The 24,475-nt window shown below is 36.2% G+C and overlaps 1 protein-coding gene across 1 annotated transcript in view; it reads left to right on the top strand.

Annotated features, from left to right (window-relative positions):
• The window catches only part of LOC140749789 (uncharacterized), a 39,902-nt gene extending 18,668 nt beyond the window's left edge, over positions 1–21,234 (top strand). Inside the window, exons 2-4 of the mRNA XM_073082953.1 lie at positions 14,647–14,689; positions 17,811–19,398; positions 20,269–21,234. Coding sequence (XP_072939054.1) covers positions 17,885–19,398; positions 20,269–21,112 — 2,358 coding nt within the window. The 5' untranslated portion in view covers positions 14,647–14,689; positions 17,811–17,884 and the 3' untranslated portion in view covers positions 21,113–21,234. The remainder of the gene's footprint in view (positions 1–14,646; positions 14,690–17,810; positions 19,399–20,268) is intronic.
• Positions 21,235–24,475: the final 3,241 nt, after the last annotated feature.

Genomic DNA, 24,475 nt, shown 5'->3' with positions numbered 1-24,475 from the left:
GTAAGTTCTTTTTTTAATTCTTGAGAAATAAAAACATTTTCAGAGAAAATTTACGAATAAATAAGTAATACTGCGTAATTTACATGATAATTAAATAATTTATAATAATAATTTCAAATATTTTAGGGATATTTTAGCACGGAGACGTGGCAAAACTTTTTTACGCAACTATTTCAATTCTCAAAACTGGGTACATTTTCTTGTTAGGAGTGAGTAATCTTTATTAATCTATGTGTATAGCACATAAAATTGATTATCTTTATTTGTTTTAATAATAATATTATCACGTCGATTTTTTATTTTATGCGTCTTTGTTATCAACCTCTTCTCTATTCGTGATTTTTTTCCTTGTGTTTATATATTATATCTTTATCAAGTAAATTCAGTTTTATATATTTGCTTTTTATATACTTAGTGCATTCTCCTTCGTTTCTTACGGTTGCCTGGAAGTAATATTTTAAGCGATAGTGCCGCCTCTTTATTGTATTGTTTATTTTCTTTAGTGTATATAAAATAAAGTAAAACTTTGTTGACTATTTTAGACATCTCGCTAAATTGATTCGCATATTATCCCATTTTCATCCTATTCTTTTTTGGCAATACCTTTTCATATACCTCACAATTCCTATTATAATCTCGGAGGACATTCAATACATTACAAATGGATACGTTTTATTGTATATTTGTACATCAGTAACGCCCTAACGTAACTATAGGTATAATGTAACATACATTTCGGGACACATTTCATACAAAATATTCTTATGAAAGTGATTTTATGTAGAAAACGTTTAGAGGTAAAGACCTCTAATGTGGTGTAGATATGAAAAAATGGTATAAGTACGTACTAAATGTACCTTTTTTGTTAACGAGGGGGAAACCTTCCAAAGGTACCCGAGTGTCGTGGGGTATGTGGGATTTCTACCGCACTCAAAACCTTCCCGGTGGCCATCCTCAGCAGTGCGAAGAGGATTCCGGGATCTCCAACGGAATGCAACCGGAGTACTCTGAACGTGTTGCCCCATCAGGCTCCGCCCAGATGAGCACGGCGCTCTCCTCATCGTTTGGTGTTAACGACGTTATGATACCACACATACCGCCATCCTTCCCGGAGTCGCTTGCTAGGCAGTTTGAGCTTCGACTCATGCCGCCCGTAACCCTGGAAGCCCCTTTTAGTCGCCTCCTACGACAGGAGGGGATACCGTAGCCCTATTCCGATCGCGGTACTACAGGGACAATATGTGGTATACCCACACGTCTAATATAAAGTTACGTTGTCAATAGCTTTATAAGTGATGTGACTACTAAATTATACTTAATAATACGGATTATTCGGATAGGAGTGAGAGCATGATCCTATAAATAAGTCATATCTCGGTCTACGGGGACCTATGACAACCCTACTCTCGATCCGTATTATCTGTAGAATGCTAATTTAGGCGTAAGATGTCGCATTATGTACATTTATTACGTTATTCCAAGTTACAACTTACAAATATTATTCAGATCAGGCCCACTGTGACATTAAAGCCTAAGTATTTAGGGCATTTTCTGGAAGTTAAATTTCAGAGAGAAATTGCGAACGAAAATAATTTCCTCTGCCCTCTACTTGCTTTTCAATGTAGGAAAACGAATAAATGTAGTGACGTGGTTATGTCAAAAGAAGTGGGTTAAAATCTGGTTAAGTGCAGCGAATACTCACAATAAAATAAGAATAAGTAGTTTAATTTACGAGTGTTTATGCTTTATAGTAATTACTTAGTGGTTGTGTTTCAGTATAAATAATGTTGTATGAACGTTTAAGGAGACCTGATCTATGATCATTCTAGCTACTTTCAGAACTTTAAAGATGGTAGAACCCTTTGTGGTTCGACTTCGGCGGCACCACCGCCACACCTATTTCTACCTCATAACAGCAGTGTTAACGCTGCTGTGTTATTGTCTGAAGGGTGTGGTAAGGGAGACATACTTTTCCGAGGCGTTCCTGCTTAGTCCTGGTGTAGTGGCGCATCTGTGGCCGACCTCAGGCAGGAATATCTAATTCTACCTGGGGTTGATTACATACGTCCATGGGCGGCAGTAGCCACTTACTTAGGTGGACTGCATGCTCGTCTACTACTCCTATATTATAAAAAAAACTTTTTATAAGGGCACTGTATAACAGGGAGGTATTCGTATGGTACTTCTGTACTAAAGCTAAAGTTACTATGGTTGTATTTAAGGTTATTTATTACAGTAACCAGTAATACCTCGAAAGCGATCTTGAAATCACACATGAGTATTGAAAATTCTGGAACTGAAATCCGCACTAAATTTTAACAATGGCTATACCGCTTCCATAAAATAATATTAATGGTTACGTTCGATGAATAGCTGGGTAAGTTTGATTTGTGTTTTCATGTCAAGGCTGGCATTGTTTCAAATATCAGAAAACGAAGCACGTTCTTAGTTACGTGTGCCGAATGGTAATGTAACGTATTCAATATTTTTTCTTACAAAACCAATGAAATATTACCTAACCTGTTATTGATTTCGGCGACCTGTGTTATGCTTCTTTTAAGACAATGTTATCTTTTGAGTGGAGGCTTTCAATTTTTCTTTTGTAATGTTACTTGAGCAGGAAAATGCGGGCCTCGTTTGCCGGTACTACAAAGATCTGTATTGATGTCTCTATTGAATTATTGTGCTTATTAAGAATATATATTTATACGAACTCAGGGAAATTGTATTAAGCGAAATGATTAGATAAAATGGATTAGACTACTTCTATTAGCTTGTTATATTTTCTGGAATAAGTGACAAGAATGATGATTTATATGTTTTTCCTATCTAGGCAGACATACAATAAATAATGAGTTATTACAAGCTTTATTTTAGTAATCTATGACGATCCGCGTGGTAGAGCCGCGACCATACCGGTCTCACACGAAGTGGGTTCTGAGTTTGATCTCTGGTCAGGCAGATATCTAGGTTTATGAGTTATTCATCTTTATGTGAGACCATGGCACCCATTACTCACGAGAAATCCTAGTGTAGTGGGTATTAATATAAAAGCGTTCTTTATATTTTTAGCAGTATTATAAATTGAATATTTGACAACCCGCGTGGCGGAGCGGTCACTATGCCGGTCTGACGCGCAGAGGGTACGGGTTCGATCCCCGGCCAGACAGATTTCTAAATGATGAATTTAGATTTCTGTTTCTGGGTCTGGGTGTTTGTGTATTTGTCTCTGTATGTGTCCATAGCACCCACGATACAGGGAATCCTAGTGTGGGGTTGTGAGTGTAGAAAGCGTTTTAAAAAAATATATAAACAAAACAAAAAAAAAATATTATGTTTCCCAAAAACTAATATACGTTGTTTTAACTGTGTATTCTTTCATTTAATTGATACATCTAAGTGTATTTTATATAAATCGCAAAGATGAATAAAAGAGACGCTTTATTGCAATAGTCCGAGATTTTATAAATACACTAATCCCTTATTCTTACATTTAGGGAGTCGGCTAAACGTGAATATAGGACAAAAAATCATATGATAAACATCTTAATATTTAACAAAAAATGTGATAAAACTATCTAACATGCAATTTATCACGTCAAAACAGAGAGATGAGAGGTTGCTTCCCAACAATTGTGATATAGCGTGACAAGAATTGCAGAGAAGTCGAAAAATGTCAAATTTGTGCTGTCTGTATAAAGGTAAAGATAAAACAGTTCTACTTTTTCCTTTGTTTGTCAACCGTTTTTCTTTTTCATTTACTTTGGCTATTGACGAATGTTAGTTTCAGTAAAAGTATTTTAATACGGTAAATGATACATTTACTATGATAAAAAGGATGCAGAATATATGATAAAAAGCGCATTTTTCTACTTATGTAGTATTTTTAAATAAGAGAAAAATGTACAGGTTCCCGACAAAAAGTATCCATTGATTAAAATTAATAAAAAATCCAGCTAAAATTGTAGTTTTGAATTCGGATTTGAGTTCACTAGATATCTGAACGTTGGTTCGGAACTGTGTTAATGTTTATACGGTTACATTTTTATATAGTTTGTTGTGTTCAATATAAACTTTATAAATCAGCGTTTTATTTATTGGAATTTCTAGGTAAGAGTGTAAACGCAAACTATCAATTACTCCATAACTTTGAAATGTTCATTAAAAGCAAAAGTTTACTTATTAATTTTTCGCTTATCCATTGTATAAAACCAACTGTAATTGTCATATTTTGCTTAAAAAGTTAAATTTCTTGCAAAAAAAGAAAAAGTATGATTAAAATAATATTGTTTTAAGAAATGGTAGTAACCCCCCTGAGGTATACCTAGTAGATGGCTAATCAGACAATTAATTGCTCCATTAACAAGTTTATGCAGGAAGCACAAGTCGAGTAATTCTATTTAACTTCTGAGAGCTGACAGCTAAATTGTATTGATTCACGCGATTCCCTTAGGGAAAGTAATTAAAAATTTATATAATACATAAACTGTAGTTAAATCGACATAAATAAAGCTATTTGGAACCTTTAGCGTAATAAGAACTAAATAAGTTTAGAAATTACTAAGATATACATTGCCGCCAATGTTCTGAACAGGAATTGAAATAAATTTTGAATCACTTAAATATCTGCTCTGCTGGGATTGAACCCTGAACGATTTTAAGCATTCCCGCGGAGTGAATTGTATGTAGTTTCATTCCACGTCAAAACACATCAGTGTATGTTAAGTCCCTATCATCAATTGTTATTGTTAAGAAGGAAAAGAGTTTAAACTTTCAGAACATCTCAAATAGATGATATAAAAATATTTTTTATACCCAAAAGACCCCAAAAAACTAGAGCGTGCTTCAGATTCGAATCTGGATCTGCCGCATTGTAAGTAAAGTAATACGTACTACTAAGCATTGCGCAAAATAATTGCGAAAAGTTATTACGACAAACACAGATAAACATATTCAAAACTATGCAATGTATTCCATCCGGGATTTGAGAAAACTCCATCAAAATGTATTATTAAATAAATAGTATGATAAATGGATGCGAGAAGAGAAGCACGTTCACATCGCAATATTAACTCGTTCTGTCGAGTTGCAAAACTTCAGTCTCCTGCTTTTATTTCCCGGATAGTGAATGGGTCTGTCATTCTTCTAACGCAATTACATTACAAGGGATATAAATGAGCATTATATACGGTTAACACTCGACTACTACCGAATTGTGACAAGGCGTTAATGTTGTCGGTGGACTGTCCGGCTCAGATGTGACGAGGGTCGCAACTCGCAACGCCCTATTTGTTCAAACGCTCCGTGACACTAATCTAACTGGCCTTCGTTAAATAACTTGTATTTGGGTCATAAATTCGTATTAATTTGCTTTGAACTCTTTATTTTCTTCCGCTCCTAACCCTAATGGTAGGCTGCGATAAAATTGCTTAACGTAGAAACTCGGAGCACCAAATTTATAGCTCTGCTACGCGGTTCCGAATTTTCAAGCGAGGCTGTTAAATCTTAAAAATTAATTTAAAAATCTTAAAACCTCCGTATTAGTGCCTTGTAGGAATTTTTCTACGTATGCTCATTAAACGATGTTTTCAAAGCGATTTAAGATTTTATAATGAAATGCGTCGGTACGAAAAAAACCACAATTAGTGCAACTGATGTCGTCTGAAAATAAATTGCAGTCGAGGTAGGCATCGCGTTTAACACGGAGAACTCGTAGAGTCGCTTCTGCTTGCTGAATAGGTAGGTTGTAGGTAAAAAACTGACACATTCTTGTATATAAAAAGCCTACGCTTTGCAGTGTACGTGTTCTTTAGGCACGATTATATGTTCGCTAGATGCAGGTCTTTGTCTTATGTTAGAAAAAATACGTTATTTGCTTAAATGTCACTCTGAATAATGTGATCTGATAATATTTAAATGATAATTCAAATTTTTATTTTGGGTGCTAGTGTATGCGGTTTGTGTAGGTCTGTGGCGCCCACAATACCGGAAAAAATACTAAACGCTTATACACTTCCACCAAAACCGGGACATTTAACACATATCTTTTTCATATAATATAGGAGTAGCAGACGAGCAGTCCACCTGATGGAAAGTGACTACTGCCGCCCATGGACATCTGTAATCAACCCCAGATAGGATTAGATATTCCTACCAGAGGTCGACCACAGACACGCCAGTACCCCTGAGGACTAAGCTGGAACGCCTCGGTAAAGTATATCTCCCTTACCACACCCTTCAAATCGGAACACAGCAGCGCCTAACACTGCTGTTATTAGGCAGAAATAGGTGTGGCGGTGGTGCCGCCGGAGTCGAACCACAAAGGGTTCTTACCACCTTCAAATCTATCTATCTTCAAATATCTATATTTACATCCTTATATTTATTTCAACATTTTATCGTTATTCCTCACTGATGCTGAATACAACATTATTATTTAATATTAGATGCTACTCTATATAACCAGTGCACTAGCACAGAACAAACTATTCCCTGTATCTGCATTCTTTGTAGGAATACGTATGCTTGATGTGACTTCTGATAACTTTGTCGGTGTTATCTCCGACTTTGCCGAATATTTCCAATCGACTTCACACTACATTTGTATTTTCTTTTTTACAAGCTTTGAAATCTTGCGACTGAATTTAAAACCAGTGAAGCCCAATCGATTGAGCTGAAATTTTGCGTACACGTTTGGTTTACATGACAATACATGGTTAGTTTAGTGAGGTTATATATACATCTAAACATATAAATAAAATTGGAGTGTCTGTTTTTAATATTGAGATAATCGCTTTTTGCTACATGCATAAAAATATATATCTGGTACATACACCAAAATAACATTTTTTACAATTTTTATTTGTCTGTCTATCTGTTTTTTCTGGCTAATCTGTGAAATGGCTGGACCGATTTTGACGGGACCTTTATTGGCAGGTAGCTGATGTAATAAAGAGTAACTTAGGCTACGTTTATTTTAGAATTAGCTGTGCCCCTGTTTCTTTTTAACGCGGGTGAAACTGCGGGGCACAGCTAGTTATAAATAAAAATAGAATATGACACCCCAAAATGGCGGATAATTTTTTTTTCATGCACCTCTATGATAGGTGTAACAAATGAAATAGTTTTTTGAAACGAATACGAAAATTAAAAAGACGCTACTAAAAGGCTACTCTTGTTTTAAATAAACTTATATACGTAGTTATACTTGTGACAAAGGTTCCTTTGGCTTGCTTACTGTGTGCAGTTTGATTCATATATCCCAGGTACAGTCAATTGAGTTATCTTTGTACGTAGCTTGTTTCTTTAAAAGTAGAACATCCTTATTTAGGTCAGTGCGCACGTAAAAGTGATATTATCCAAGATATACAATTTCCTGCATGTAATACACTTTCACATTCATTTTAGATATTATGTATATTTATTTATGTAATACTTGTTATTGAGAAGCCCTTCAAAGTGGCGCTATTTGATTTATTTAAGGTACTAGTGGTCGAAGAAAAATAGTATGACCAATTATTATTTACGTTGGTATCATATCTAAATGTGAGTAGAATGTAAGTGAGTAGAGTGCTATAGGATGACAATAGAAATGCTCTCTAATGCAGAACAGGTGTTACGGTGTTCGCGGGTAAATACAATCAATGAATGTTGACTGAATAAAAACAAATCAACGAGAGTGCGACATTTATGCGCTTACTAAAATTCTATTCGAGTGTATGAGATGGTGCAAAATGTTACTTATTTTAAAAAAATACACAAAAAAAAAAATAATATATGTTTAATTTATACCAATAAATTTTGTTTTTCAAAATTAATTTTAATAACACATTAGGCGATAAATATTTGATTATTTGTTACGGCCTCACTAGACGACGATATCAATCAATTTTGATTCATTAATTCAAGCAACAGAAATTAATAATATAATTATAGAATTATAGAAATTAATTAAGTCATATTTTATGTATTTAAGATATACATATAACAATTTAAAACAACAAATAATAATTTTACAGTAATAAATGAAATGATAAACGTTAGCATTATTTTTAATTATGAGTAAGCGTGGACTGGTTTTAGCGCGAAATATGCATTATATTTATGCGTAGCCCTTACACCACGAATCACCCAGGTTAGGTCGCTGTAATCAAATAAAGTAGGTTAAAAAAAATCCCAGCTGTTAAATTAAAATGAATCCCCGAAATCACGTTGTCAATGCTAATGAAACTGTTTATACGAATTTAAAAGGTAGATTTTATTTAATTTGTAAATCCCGGCGCTGCGTCGACCGTTCCTGGGTAAAGTGAAATGTTAACGTCTATATGTAAGAGTACATTATGTTTCCCTCCAGCTACGATTGTGACCTAGTTGATATCTGGCACGGATTTTAATTGCAAGCGGAATCGTTTATCACATTTTAAGTAATGACGACATAACGAATTAAGTTACGAACATTTTTATACGCTTTTACACAGTTCTTAACTGTTTTCAAAACGTTGGTATTTATGCTACGCTACTTAGTAAAAAGAGATCTTTAAAAGTAGGCCAGGTACGATTATTATATAAAACATGAAGAGTTTTGAGTTTAAAATGGTCTAGTCACGTTTTCAACTAACCCATACGTATCAAAACGAGGTTAATCTCGATTAAAACGTTATAATGGGACGAAGTAAAGCGTCATTTATTAATTATGCTGAGTAAGTGACATGATGAATGCCTTCAATTTCGAACCGATCAGTTTGCGTTCGACACCGTTTGAGGCCTGTCAGAGGTTTAAACTGCTTAACTTTAAACTTTAGGTACACTGTAGAACATGCCCTTTAAGATTTTACTTTAGAGCATTTTAAGTTATTCTTAGCGTAAGTTTTTATGTTATAGTTGTAGCAAATATAGTCCATCTGATGGTAAGCGACAACTGCCACTGTAATAGTATCATAGGCTTCTAATATTAAATTCTATAAAGAATTAGAAGCCTACCTGAAGTTAGCCATAGATGCAATACTATGCCAGAGGAATACGTTAGAACTCCTTCTTGGTATGAGTGTACCTCTCTTAAAACAGCCTTCGAACCAGAACAGAACACGCTTAAGTGTTCTTGTGATTCTATTCTGTTATTATTAGAAAGAAATATGTATGTGGTGATTCAGGGGTCGAACCTCAAAAATCTCAAAACATAAAATTTACAAAACACAAAGCTTAAACTTGAAAACTTCTTAAACGAGAACTGCTCTTTTATTATCATCATTTGAAGGTGGTAGAACCCTTTGTGGTTCGACTCCGGCGGCACCACCGCCACACCTATTTCTACCTAACAGCAGTGGTAGGCGCTGCTGTGTTTCGGTTTGAAGGGTGTGGTAAGGGAGACAGATTTTTCCGAGGCGTTCCAGCTTAGTCCTCAGGGGTAGCGGCGCATCTGTGGCCGACCTCAGGTAGGAATATCTAATCCTATCTGGGGTTGATTACAGATGTCCATGGGCGGCAGTAGCCACTTACCATCAGGTGGACAGCTCGTCTGCTACTCCTATATTATATAAAAAAATTCTCATGCACTTGGAAAGGGTGGAATGTTTGTAAAACTTCGTACGGTGGCGCCCGCCGCGGCGCCCGCAGCGGGTAGTCGGTCACGCGATTGCGTGCTACAAAGAGGGCACACTACAATTACATGCCGAATGACCCTTGCTTATTCTACAACCACACGCGAATGTCGTTGGTAAAAACAAAATCTCTATTTTATTTAGTATTAGGCATGGATTGTATTATTAATTTTCTCCTTTCTTTCGCCTGTTGTGACCTTTGTATTAATTCGGTATCAATTTTCTAATATTTCTGAGTAAAACAGTGCGGTATAAGCTTATTAATTTTTAATGACATGTTTGGACAATTATTATTTTCAGTAAATATTTATCTGACTTTTTATGTCTAGAAATATCAAGATGTTCTTGTATTGTTACAGGTACGTTCCTATATCTGAATCTGAATACAGGGATATAGATCTAATTCCCTAAAAACATTATATTTCTATGCAGAATAATAACATTTCCTTTGTAATAAATCAGTGTTCATCTTACTTTTGTAACACATGTTAACTGAAGTATTTCTACACAAAGGGTACACTGTTTGTGGGGTTGTAAAATAAATAGATACATACAATTAAGGTTAACCTCGGATAAAATTTCGTGCCACACCTGAGGCCCGTACCCGGCTCACCGCTTAAAAACTCTAGACTCGAAAAATAGGATTAGATTTTTTGTACGGCATTTATGTATTCAGTGTTAGTGTAGCAATTTATGAAATATGTGTTTAACTTGTTATAAATATAAGCTTTAAACGGGATACAAGGAGTATGTTCGAAATGAGTCAACTTGTATTGTTATATTGAATGATATGGAAACGCGCGGCTATAAAGTTGTGCAACGTTGCTGCGGTGGACACTGGTACGCAAGTGAGCAGCGTGGAGAAGTAAGTTTTAGGCTTTTCTCAGTTCTGGAGCAAGACACTTGCCCCGTATAGGGACGCGATTAGAAAGTTGCAGCCCTCGAAGCAGCAAAGGAAAACCTCATGGTTATAAACATCTGCCTAAACTTTGGTTTATAGATTAGATAGAATATCTTCTGTCTGATCGTACAGTTTATAAGACTTGTTGATTATATGATTTTACAATGAAACAAAAATATATAATGATAATTTTCATAATAAAACTTTTTATAATTTTCATAAGAATGTAAAAGAATCCCGCAGTAAAACATTGCAGTAAAATATCACTTCCTTGTTCTCGAGACTATTAACAACAATAGACAACGAATACAATAAATCCAAAGTATTCTCTTGTAATATAACATAAAAATGAAAGTACCATAATAATAAAAGAAATAAATACCGTAATGTGAGAAATTGGAAAAGTTACAAAGGATACAAACAAAACGAAGAAATAAAAGGAATAAGATACAAGTCCGTGGATTCCCTGGCTATAAAATAAATAACTGGGACTGTTAGCGAAATAGGTAAGCAAAGACGGGAAATCCCGAAACGTAGAGAGGCTTTGCTCGTAACGTGGGAGCTAACAATCTGGGATCTAAATATACATCCACTCTATAACCTCCGCTGATCTAGGATATACGAGGAATTCTTGTATTTACTCAAAATCGTGGGATTAGATGCATGCTTTAGGCCTCTTGTAACTACAGACATACCTACATACCTGTGCGTACTTCAAACAGGGACTGTGGCAATATAAATACTTATCGTTTTATACAATTACTAGCGAACCCGGCTAACGTTGTGTTGCCATATAAATAAAAAATGTTAAGGGTGAACAACCCTTATCACTTAGGGGTATGAAAAATAGATAGTAGCCGATTTTCAGACCTACTGAATATGTATATAAAATTTGGTGAAAATCGGTAAAGCCGTTTCGGAGGAGTACGGTAACTAACATTGTGACACGAGAATTTTATAAGATGTAGTTGGTCCATAAGCGACAATGACTATGTCTTCCGTAATACTACCATACAAACGAGGGTCGTGGCAGTAATTTTTTTAGAAGATATATTTTTTTGTGATACGACACCATTTATATCTACAGACATTGACCTCAGACCGAATCATGTGTTTCCATAACATATATTTACAGGCCTAGTCAGAGTCTGTGAGGCTGTGTTACCAACCAATCTTGTTCTGATATATATGTCAAACTTCAATAAACCCAAAATGAGTGTGTATGAAAATCTACTCTATAGCCTTTATTTAATCTCCTTGATGTGAACGAACCCTTAAGTACGGATCATCTATGGAATTCTCATCGCCATAAAATATTTTTATCTTAAAACGTTATCATAGACGCAATTTGCTAGCGTGTTTCTAGGCGATCCATCAACATGGTCGTAGGGAACATTGTTGTTTGGCAAACAGATGCCACCAACGGCAACCATCTTTGATATTGTTTTAACTATAATCCGATACATTTTATAGAGTGTAACACGCGTACCTGTATTTGTTTTGTACCTGTCACACATACTTGAATGACATGTATTTAGGTACGTGTACACGACTGACTTTGTGATCTGGTTATTGTAGGTTTTGGTAATTTTGAAGTTGGTAGAACCGTGGAATACGTGGTTCGAACAAGGAGGTATCACCGCCATACCTATCTGCCTTAACAGCAATGAACAGATCTGAACAATATTGATTGTTCAGATCAATATTGTTCAGATCTGTTCTGAACAATATTGTTAAGATATATTCTTGTCCCTGTAGTTCCGGGATCAGAATTGGACTACGGTATCCTCTGCCTGTCGTAAGAAGCGACTAAAAGGGTGCTTCCGGGGTTGCGAACGGCAAGAGTGGGAGCTCAAACCGCCCTGCCAGCGACCTCGGAATGAACGGCGGTATGTGTGGTTGCATACCGTCGTGCACACCAGACTGTGTGGCGAGCGTCAAGCTCATCTGGGCGAAGCCCGACGGGGCCACGCGCCAAGAGGACTCCGGTTGCGTTCCGTTGGAGATCCCGGAGTCCTGTACGCAGCGCTGAGGACGGCCACCAGGGGGGTTTTATTGTGGTAAGAGTCCCACATAACGCTGTGTCGCTCCCACAGCACCGGGTACCCTTTGAAGGTTTCCCCCTCTTTAACAAAAAAAGGGTACATGTGTGTCTTTGTAAATTCATCCTGGTCCATTACAGGTTGGTGACGTCACGGTTTAAGCGCTAACAAATCCGTTAAATTTTTTTAAATCCGGATGGAAGTCATTATGAAAGCTTATCGTTACGTATGCCTAAAAATAGCTGTTGAAATTGAAGGATGGATACGTGCTATCCATGTAAGTGCCTATAACTACACCATACCTCATCGATAACTGCAGAGGCGCGCAAGTTTTTTAAAAAGTTTTATTCACACGGCCCATCTTAGACGGCCAAATCAACAGTGTATGATACTGACCACATAGAAGCCACAGTACCGACATCACGCATAAAAGAATGATTACTCTAACGCCGTTTGTCCACAGCCCACATCGGCTCGGTGACTGTGGCGGTGGACAAACGGCCTAACGCCACACTTTTTTGTTTTTACCACAACATAGTTAAATGAAGCTGTTGCGATGCTATTCACACGTAAACACTGCTTGTCCACTTTTTGCCGATAAGCTATTTGGTTGTGGTACGTGTGAATAAACACTAAAGCAATAGCGCTTTGTGTTGCATAATCATTGACTATATACTCTCACCACTAACATATATCTCTTAGTTGATTCTAATTCGATATGGAAATGGTGTTTTGGAACGGAAGATTAACAACTACACAAATGTGAAGATTGAAGGTAATCTTCGTTCCAACATGTTTGCAGATTCAATTAACATCATGTTTTCTTTACATTTCAATAAATAATACTTTATGTATTCACTTTATGGACGGAAGAACTTTTATAATATCGATGATATCAGTAACCTAAATGTGCTAAAACCATTTTCAGTTGAGTGATTATTTTGATTTTCATAAGCACGATGAGTTTTTACATTACGTTCTTTAATTTGTTATATTGAAGTTTTGGCTAATAGATTTTTGCCTAGAGAAATTGAAAATTTAATTAATTTGTTTCGTGAACGTCTTTTGCGTTACCTAAGCAATAAATTTCCACAAAAATCCGCGTTGACTGCTAATAAATCATGCAAATTTTCCGTTTGCAGGAAAGAATAAAATAAAACGAGATATTCCTAAATATTCGGCAAGGAAATGAAATATAAATGATTAAAATGATTTAATGGGCGTTCTATAAAATTCACTGTGGCAAAAATATTTTGAGTGGGTACGAATTTTCTTCTTAAAATTTTACGAGATTTACTCCATTACTTAATAATAATTAATGGTTCACTGGTTCACTCAGTACGACCTAGTAATCACGGCTTTACCTGTTTTGTGGATGCCATGGAAACATATGTATTAATAACTTTCTTGACCCCGATCTGGTATCAGAGTACAACGTGGAGATACTCGGTTTGTAATCGAATCTGATATTCTGGATACATCATATGGACATATGGACATATGGACATATGGACATATGGACATATGGACATATGGACATATGGACATATGGACATATGGACATATTAGCTATTGTGTTATATACGTTATACTTTTTATTTTAAAATTGGTCAATGAAATAATATTTTATTTAGTAGGCAAAACCTATATCAAGAGATTTAAAGCAATTATAAAATACATATATAATTGTTACTAATATTAAAACTGCGAATGTCAGTTTGTTTGTTCGCCTTTCACCTCTTAACTAAATAACCGATTGCCATGAAAAGTTGTACACACGTTTTCAGCGTTTCATAAATGGATATAGGGTACCTTTTATCTCGAAAAAGCACCGTTCTCGAAGATAAATACGAACAAACTTATTTTTTTATCCCGATGAGCTTAACAACAATGTTATGAAATGATTGTATTATCACCGACCTGTGACTGCGAGCGAAGCCGCGGGTAAAAGCTAGTAATAATATACAACAAACAAATCTAAACCAAAACTAGTACGGGGTTAATAAATAAATGTCACGTGTCAAATTTTGCGATACAATCGCAACAAAATTTCTCATTAACTTGCTTGTATAACGCAAACATAATTAGTTTTCTATTTCGGTTGCAGATTTGGAGGTGTTCCATCGAATCGACTATAGCGAGAATTTGAGGTGAGTCGTGAAAATTACCGGCATTGATCATCCATTTCGTGCCGAGATCTTATGCTGCTGCGTGCTAAGGAAACAGCTAATGATATTTTATCAACCGACATGACGACGCGGAAATAATCTAAGTTTCTTCTACTTAATACGAGTATCATTGCTTAATGAAGATCGTTTATCGTTGGTACTTATAATAAAAATAAGATGATACATCTCTCTATAGTCATAAAATGACTTGCTTGTCGTATGGCATGACATGGCTCTTCAAAAAATGGAAAAAGAGTTCTTCTTCAAAGTCGGCGATGCATTGGCGACTCCTCTGGTGTTGCAAATGTTCATAGGCAACGTTGACTACTTTCCATCAGGTAGCACGTCTGATTTATCGTTAGGCTCAAATATATAAAAAAAAAATGGCAACAGTGTTAGGCATTTTCCTGACGTGCGATTTTATGCGGCGCACACGCGTATCATCTGCGCACATATGTTATGCGCGTTATTTTTTTCGTGTAGCGGAAAAGACGTGTCCCTGAAAAAAATACGTAATATCCATGAATTTTGCAATTTTAAAAATAATTTTTATTGAATTAAATTAATAATGCTAAAATTTTTTGTAAGTCCCTAAGAATAACTATTATCAGCAGTTTAAGATAATATTCAATTTAGAGCATTGATAGCCTGTGTTTTCAAATTCAAATTCAAATCTCATTTATTCAAAATTGATTCATATAGAATACTTTTTGAAAGTCAACAAACTACCACCGCTTCGGAAGGTATTTCGCTATGGAGAAGAAGCGGCGCAAGAAACTCCATACGTGTGCATATTTTTTTCGAGGTTATGTGCATTTGGATAGCGTTTAACAACTTTTTACAATATTCGACAACTTTTTTAATAACCTACCGGTTATGGCATATTTGTTTTATTCGAAGAAAAATAATCCCATACCCAGTAATGGAACAGTAATGGGCTGATGGCTAGTTTAGAAATTGGGGAAAACGAGCGAATCGTAGTCATAATCGGTTTACACGATTCCAGTTGCAATCGTTTGGGACAACAATAAATTGAGATTAAACAATATTAATACAGTTCTCGGTTGGGTTTAAGTGGATAACTGTTGGAATTGCGAACACAGGGAGCGGTGTAAGCTTTTATAAGTATTTAATCGGTGTAGTTATGACAGTTATATATTGGTTTGGAGGTGGTAGAACCCATTATGGTTCGACTCCGGCGGTACCACCGCTACACCGCTATTTCTGTCTCATAATAGCAGTGTTAAGCGCTGCTGTGTTCTGGTTTGAAGGGTGTGGTAAGGGAGACATACTTATCCGAGGCGTTCCAGCTTAGTCCTTAGGTTAAGCGACGCATCCATGGCCGACCTATATCTAATCCTATCTGGGGTTGACTACCGATGTCCATGGGCGGAAGTAGCCATTTACGTTATTTTATAAAAATGTACCTAGGTTACGTTGTTATAGAAAATATTAACTGTATTTAAAAAAAAATATATCAGAATTTAGTAATTAGAGGAAAGTTTAGAAAAAAAACCATTTCTGACGATTAAAACTCTATTAAGAGTCCTTGAAAGTTTTAAGTATTTAGTACAAACTGTATTTAGATAATGTTAAAGCTAAAAGGGTAATTTAAATACTATTTTTAATTATAATCGGATTAGGTAAATCACTGTGTATAACTTTTCTGGGAAAACTGAGCTAAACTTTTTTATTAGTCGATTGAGCTTTACAGTTTAACCTTAATACGATTAATTGAAGAAAAAACTATTTTGTGTGTTGATAAAAAAGGCTTAATTAAATTTTCGATGCGTTGTACAACCGGCCGCGCACAATGCTCCTATGCTCGAATTTCGATTTTCGCACGCACACACTCGTATATAATTGAACGAGAGAGAGACAGAGAGAGAAAGAGCGGGAGTCACAAATGTACCTAACGTCTTTTCTTACGTCACGATTTCGTTGTACAACTACACAAACACAAGCCGGAAGAATTTACCGCAGTAAAGAATTTCATTTCAAAAAACATCAAAAAATTTAATACGTACAGTTGTATTTACGGTATTCATATCCACCAAATAAAATGTCCCAGTAGCACGTGTTGTACATATCTATGCATAAACAAAAAATAATAGGACTAGAAGGACAATAGGGGTAATAATCGTAAAATGTAACAGCAAAAATCGTACGCCGTAATCGTAACAACGCTGACATCTGTTACCAAACGCAATACCCCACATACCGGTTGAAAAAAACGCGTGTATCTAATACCTTTATTCAATAATTTTAGTTACACACGTTATAAGTTAGACGTTGTTCTTTTTACGTTTTTACTTTTACACCCTATAATTAGGTATATATTACGTCAAAATACCTTGGTAGAATTAAAGGGTTGCAAAATATCAGTAACACTATTTCATGTTTGAAGGATGTAATAATATTGGATCAAAAGTAGCTTCATATATACATTTTCATTGTAAATTTTAATTACGAAAATTTAACACCATTATAAATGTGACACTTGTAATTATTAAATGACTAGTTCCATAAAGTAACACTATTTGTAAAGTTTACAATATACATACGAGTATAATTTTTAATGTTTTTCTTTGCTACAAAATAAAAAAATGTCGTAGGTACTCCGCAATTATTAGTGAAACATGAAAATATTAAAAGAATAACACTAAATAAGATTTTTTCCAAAACGCCTCGATCGCTGTAAAGCATTAAGGAATATATACGAGTATATTGTCCTTTGTCCTAGGAAAATGAGTATTTCACTAATTGTTATTATAGAGTCATTTTTGCTAAAAGTCCAAAAGCACAATACCTGATACTAAAACATAAATAAACATAATAACTCCTGCAAGCGGATGCGCGGGCTACAGCTAGTCGTAAATAATTGAGATACTTAACTTTGTGATGACAAAGGGAAATTCACCCTATAAATGAAGGGAGTCTCAGTCCCTTTGTATACGAAATGGCTGAAAATTAGTATGCCTTAGAATGAACGTTTAACATTTTTCATTGAGCTGGAAATCTCTGGATTATAGGCCGATTACCGCTAAAGTTCCCTGAGGCTTGATGTAAAATTGTGATGGAGATTTTTATCTTTATTTTGCAGGCGAGGCGCGGCGTGGGGGATGACGTTCTGCGGTGAAGACGAAAGGCGCGGCGCGGGGTGACCAGTTCCGTGGCATGTGGGTGCTGGTGATGCTCGCTGTGGCCGCGGCCGTCTCCGCCGAGTGTCCCCGCCATTGTGAATGCAAGTGGCGGAGTGGAAAAGAATCCGCATTGTGCGCCCGAGCTGGTCTCAATGCCGTCCCGCCTCGCCTTGACCCGACTACACAACTACTTGACCTCACTGAAAATCGACTATCTACACTACGAGATGACGCTTTCGCCGCTGCCGGACTTCTAAATCTTCAACGTCTTTATTTACCTGGCTGCAACTTGAGGGGGATACGACAATACGCCTTTCGGGCTCTCGTAAACCTGGTCGAACTCGATCTCTCCCGCAATCGATTAGAGTCAGTGCCCACACACACCTTCGATTCCATTCCGGAGCTTCGCGAACTTAAGTTGGGTGGCAATCCTATCACAAAGATTAAAGACGATGCCTTTTCACCCTTACCTCACTTAGTACGACTAACCCTTAGCTCTTGTAAAATATCAGAAATAGAACCAAGAGGTTTCATTGGATTAGAAGGTTCACTGGAATATCTTGAACTTAGTAAAAATAAACTTCAAATTCTTCATGTGGCGGTTCTGGCACCTCTTCGTTCGTTAAAAGGTTTAGAGCTTGCAAGTAATCCTTGGGAGTGCAGCTGCGCATTAAGGCCAATGCGAGATTGGATGATAAGGAGAAATGTGCCTGCAACTGTAGTGCCAGAGTGCGCGTTGCCTCCAAGATTGATGTCGCAGTCATGGGATCGCCTTGATCTTGAAGATTTTGCGTGTCTACCTGAAGTTAGTGGTACTACAAATAATTTTAAGGGTATGGAAGGAGATGAAGTGACTTTGGGATGTAGAGTAACTGGCGTCCCTGCACCACGAGTTCGATGGGTGCGAGCAGGAAGACTCCTGGCAAATACTACAACAACAAACGTCAATTCTGGCAGAGCTTTTATTTTAAGGAGTGAGGGACAAACTAGTAATTTAACTATTAAGTCGGCAGATTTGCAAGATTCTGGGTTGTATACTTGTAATGCAGAAAATCGTGCTGGAAAAGCTGAAGTAGTGTTAAGTCTAACAATCGAAAAGAAACCCCAAAGTAGAGGATTTGGCGGGCGTGCGCTCATGGCTGGTATGGCCGTGTCCGCAGTGATAGTGTTAAGTTCGTGTTTAATAGGACTATGTGCATATGAGACTCGTAAGAAAAGACAGTTAGATAGGTGGAATGAACAGATGGTAACGTCAAATCATCATGATAATAATTATGAAAAAATTGAAGCCAATTTCAAGACTACGGCCGAAGTTTCGAGGGTTGTTCCTGCTGACAACGGTCGCAAACGAGGTGACTATAGAAACGTACCTTCCCATGATCCAGAGGATGAATATGAGAGCTACGGTCGTGGGGAAGTACGAGAAGGTTCATCGCCGCCGCAACTGGAGGCGGGCTGGCGGAGATCTGAGTTTGAACCTGCTTGTGTTAGAAATGGCGAGCCTATCCAAGATCTCCACATTCCACGAATGAGCAATTACAATATAAGGTAATAATTACAATATTTCTCTTCTATCTTTCAGTATTTTATGTATTGGATAAAGCTTTAGCCAGCCATTAAATAAAAAAGCTTCTACTGTTAACTAATGTGGTCTAGATTCAAAGATGAAAAATATTTTAGCTAGAATATACCGTAATATACAATACCAAGGAACATACAGGATTTGTTTTATCTATTATTATCAGTAGGTCTAGTCAATCCTCTAACTGAAAACATTCCATAAAATCGTGAAACATCAAACATAATCCAGACCTTTTCCAGTGGTACCAAAAAACTCATGTTACATAATAAGTTAACCTCGGCTTTTGTTTCTAAATTGTACACAAACATGGTATATTTTTCACTAGATCGTAATCAGTAATGTAATGTGGTACACGCGTAGACGTATACGGGTCGGAGAGATAAAAGTATGATAAATTTAATTAAAATCATAAAATCACGGCATGACACGCGAGAATATTCCACTAAATAAATTTCCAGCACAGCTAAAGGACATACACATAAGCTCCAAGGCTCGGTGTAGCAGTCGCTCGCTAATGTGTCAAGTATTTTTACCCTGTTACGTATAAGGCTCGTCGTATATTCATATGGCTTTCCGTGACATAACGCTCATTTGCACGTCTTATCAAGAGGCTCCGCACTTGTCACTCTACACGTGTTACGAGCAATCATGAATAAACACCGTGTTTCTTAATTAACCTTAATATTCACATCAAAGAACGAAACAGACGTATGTTTCACATATCTATGAAATGAGGATGTTTTTAATTATGTTTCGTCGTGGTTAACATCTTCTAACCTCATAACGAAGTTCGCAGAATCTTTTTATTATAAAAGTATATTTTTGTTTTGTTACAGAAATGACGTACCCGAATCAATACAAAGCTCAAAGTCAGCGGGTCTGTTAAGCGGTAATGTAGAGATTTTATCAGATAATAATCGCTATAATAACAATACCCGGACATGTCCACGGCCAAGAACTCGTGAGCGGCTTGATAACGATCTTTCTGGGAGCGACAGCGAAAAGAATTATCCGGACCTTATAGAAATGAGCGCTTTAGGCACGAGTTCATATCTACGCAGTGACTTAAAACATGACCCCTATTATTTTTACACGATTCCTAGAAGAAAAGATGGCGATAGCCGTAGTCCTCTTTTAAGTAGTCGAAGAAACAGTTCTGGGGGTGATTCTATTACTTATTTTGATAGAAATTACGAAAAACCTAGACAAAAACCAAGCGGACGGCGTTCCAATAGCTTCTTAGATCTATCCGTTGGGGGTAACCGAATACGTCGTAACCCAAGCCTTCCAGCGTCACCTTCCAGGGAGCAAACCTCTGTTCCGTCCGCTACTCCGTTACTGGACCTTTCGGGCCTACGAGATTACTCGCGGACTGGTCAACCGTTCGAGGATTACGATTTCCGAGCGTCGCAATTAGAGAAATTTTTAGAAGAATATAGATGTTTAAGAGAGCAACTTTCAAAAATGAAGGAGACGAGAGAGAGTTTGCAGCGGACAAGGGCTGTGGAAAACGAAGAACTAAGGTCTATAATGAAGGGGAAGACGAGTGTAGCCGTCACAGAGACTTCATCTTCCGTGGCCCTTGCAGATGCGCCGTCACCACTGGCTATGAGCCCGCCCGAGTATAAACCACACCAAGCTAGACCAGACTGGTTGACGTCATTACTTTACCGTAACTAACTTTTCCATAATTGTATATATTTGTATTTGAACTGAAGTTAACAATAAGCAATGAAATTGTTTTAAGAAAAGTGATAAAATAGTGTCATTCTTTTAAAGTTGAAATAAATTTTGAAGCCAAATTTCATTTTATTTTCGCCGTTACTCATGTTAGTTAACTAAGCCAGCCTTTAAATACTTCCTAAGTTTACCAGTAGAAGGGAAAATAATCTATAGGGCATATAATATTTTTGATTTGTGATATGTTTTATAGGGCATATAATAATTTGAAAAAGCATACATCTCATACATATCAGTCAGTAAGCCTAAATGATTAATATTAGTAACACAAAGGTTAATCTTGGATGCATATAACTTTCAATTGATAAATGAAGTTAGATTTTTAGTATGTTGAAGCGGAGCGCAACGAATTTTGTACGTTAGAATTTTGTAGCTAGATAAAAATATCGCATTGAATTCAATTGAAAAAACACCTGTGGATAAAACGAATCAACTGATGAAAGTATAACATTCTACTACTAAGTATAAAAGACATTATATTAAAAATAAATTGTCACATTGTAATAGTATAAAAACCTAATAAATAGATGGGATCTTTCAGGATAAGTGGTCACAGTCGGCAGAACAAAAGGGATCTGTTTTTCCTAGAAATTGTTATTAGTTTGAAATTATACTAATTAACACAATTGCCAAATGTTACAAAATAATATAATTAAAACGTAAAAGTATTTTCTAATAAGGATACCGAATATCACCGTTGAAGCTTCTCATGATAGTAAACTTTTGCATTCACTACTTACAGTTAATGTTCAAGATAAGGTTGACCTCTGATACGTTTAATCCCTGACAACGAAACCTGAAGTTCAAACGCCTTCTATATATGGTCAGTTACCACGCCATTCAAACTGGAACACAGCAGCGTTAAACTGTTGTAATTCGACAGAAATAGGTATGGCTGTGGTACCCAGAATCGAACCACGGGTTCTACCACCTTTATAAAAGTAACAACTTCTTGGTGTTCTTCACGATTGAGTTAAGAAACAATATACTTTAGTGGAGAACCGTTCTCTTCATAAAGTGTATTTCGATCTAAGCGCTACATTTATTCTACATTATGCAATATCTTTAACCGATCCGCTCTGAGTCTCGACTTAATACTGCAAGAATATATTTTTATTAGGAGCAGTTGGCGTCAGAACTAAGTTATTCCAGTTTTATTTAAAATTGAAGTTAGTCTAACGTAATATTTTAATAATTTAGCAGTAAATAAATAATTTCCTTTTTTAAAGATGATTATATTTGAGAAGTGGAAGAATTCCTAACGTGTTTCTCTCATATTTAAATTTGCTGTATAACAGCAGCGTAGCACCGCTGTGTTGATGTACAATATATATCGTAACGGAATTTAATATGATTAACTTCTTTGAAGCCTAGTTTAGGAAGGAATTGCATTGTATATAAAATTGTTAATGTTTATTAATTTTATATACAATGCAAGCCGGCAGTGATTACATCAGGTGGACTGCATACTCGATTGAAATATTAACTACATAATTATTTTTTTGGAAATGTTTATAATTGAGGTTTTCATAGGAATATTTCACAAAAATCTCTTTAAATATGAAAAACCTAGTGGTATAAGCAATGGAATAACAAAAGCCTTGAACATTTTTTTATTACATAACTTTATGAGCCTGCTTAGAATAATAGTCAGTAATAGCACAAACTTCCTCTAATTTACACACCGCCAAACAGCTAAAGGGTAAAGGGTGCAAAAGGTCAAATTTTGATAATTCAAGTCTGGTTGTTCCCAATTTCTTAGCTCGTATTTATGTAACCAGTGATAGCCTGTAAGTGGTTAGATCCGACTCTCGATTAGCGGGGGTAGGTTCAAAATCTAGGCATGCACATCAGATTTTTCAAAAAGTTATGTCTTTGAAACTAGTTATCATTTTCTTAAACGGTAAACATTAAAAAATAAAAGTTCGCAAGAGTGTGTAAAGTTCACCAACCTGTACCCTTACCAGGATTTTTACGTTTTGACAAATATGACTGTTTTGGTATTTGTTTACGTATTTGCCCATACAATTTCCAATCTGCGCCCCTAGCGGATTGTTTCAGAACTTGGACTTGACCATTGCAGAGAACTATGGGCTAAGCCCCACTCATTCTCTAAGGAAACCCGTGTAGGGGACACAGTGGGATAGTGATAGGTTGAAAAAGATTTACGTTATGTTACATTTATTATTAAACATAATTCAAATGTTCAATAAAATCAAGGACGAACGATAGGAATTTTTATAACTCAATTTTACTAGTAAAACAACCTTAAAAATGGTAACTTTATTTTCACTAAAGCTACTCGTATCTAATTAACCGTTAAAAGCAAAAATAAATTCCAATAGAATCGGCCTATAGCGACAGTGCCCATAATAAAGCAGGCAGTTGGAGTAGGAAAATTACGTAGACCAATTAAAAGACAAATTTGTAACTCAAAATAAATAGGTAACTAAAATACCCTCCGCATAAATTCCCCGTTCATTTCCGGACAACTTTAAACGGGTATCGGTTAAAGTTTTTCAAGTTTATTTCCGCATTATTCCGCTGGTAGTTAAATGTTACAATTGCGTTTATTTCAAATGACAACCGATTTGTATAAATCTACTCTTTGGAAAATATAACAACTTTTTAAAATTTTTAGTATTTGTTGTTTTTACCCTTTGGGTATGGAACCCTAAAAACGCATTTCCAATATACTTATAATGAACAATTCTCTGACGTAACCTACTTTAAAAAGAGAACAACTCTACTGGTCTGCACATTAGTAAATGAGCAAGCAGTCCACTTGATGGTGAGTGTTTATTGACACATGTAATAAGCCCCAGATAGGATCGGAGGTACCTACCTGGGGTCGGCCACAGCGACGAGTACGTTGTACTACTAAGAACCAAGCTGAAAGCGGCGACTGAAAGAAGCGGATTTATAAAAAAGGACCAAGTTCGAACGTTTTATTTCAGTATGTCATATGGAATAAACATGTATTTCGTTTATAACAACAGTACATTAATGCAGTCAAATAGCAAAACAATTACGCTAAGGAAAAGGTGTCATAAAACCCTTCATAGAACTCCTGCTCTACCTGAGCCAACCTGAAATTAATCTACCAATATTAGACATATTACAGCATGGCATTAGGTAAGTTTACCATGGCTTGGTGACGTCACAGGGGTCCCTAACGATAAACACGGGTACCCTTTAATGACTGTTATTATATTAAAATTTGGCAACCGCTTTTGGCGTTTTGGCGTGCGGCAACTTTGGTTCAAACCCTAAACCCTTTTCATTTTGAATTGGGTTGGTGAT

This window comes from Epargyreus clarus, unplaced genomic scaffold (genome assembly GCF_041222505.1).
Source record: "Epargyreus clarus isolate Ecla_fem2 unplaced genomic scaffold, WU_Ecla_fem_2.2 ptg000018l, whole genome shotgun sequence".
Taxonomy (NCBI): Eukaryota; Metazoa; Arthropoda; class Insecta; order Lepidoptera; family Hesperiidae; genus Epargyreus; species Epargyreus clarus.
Note: the sequence above shows the minus strand (reverse complement) of the source record. Positions and strands in the feature narration are given on the sequence as shown.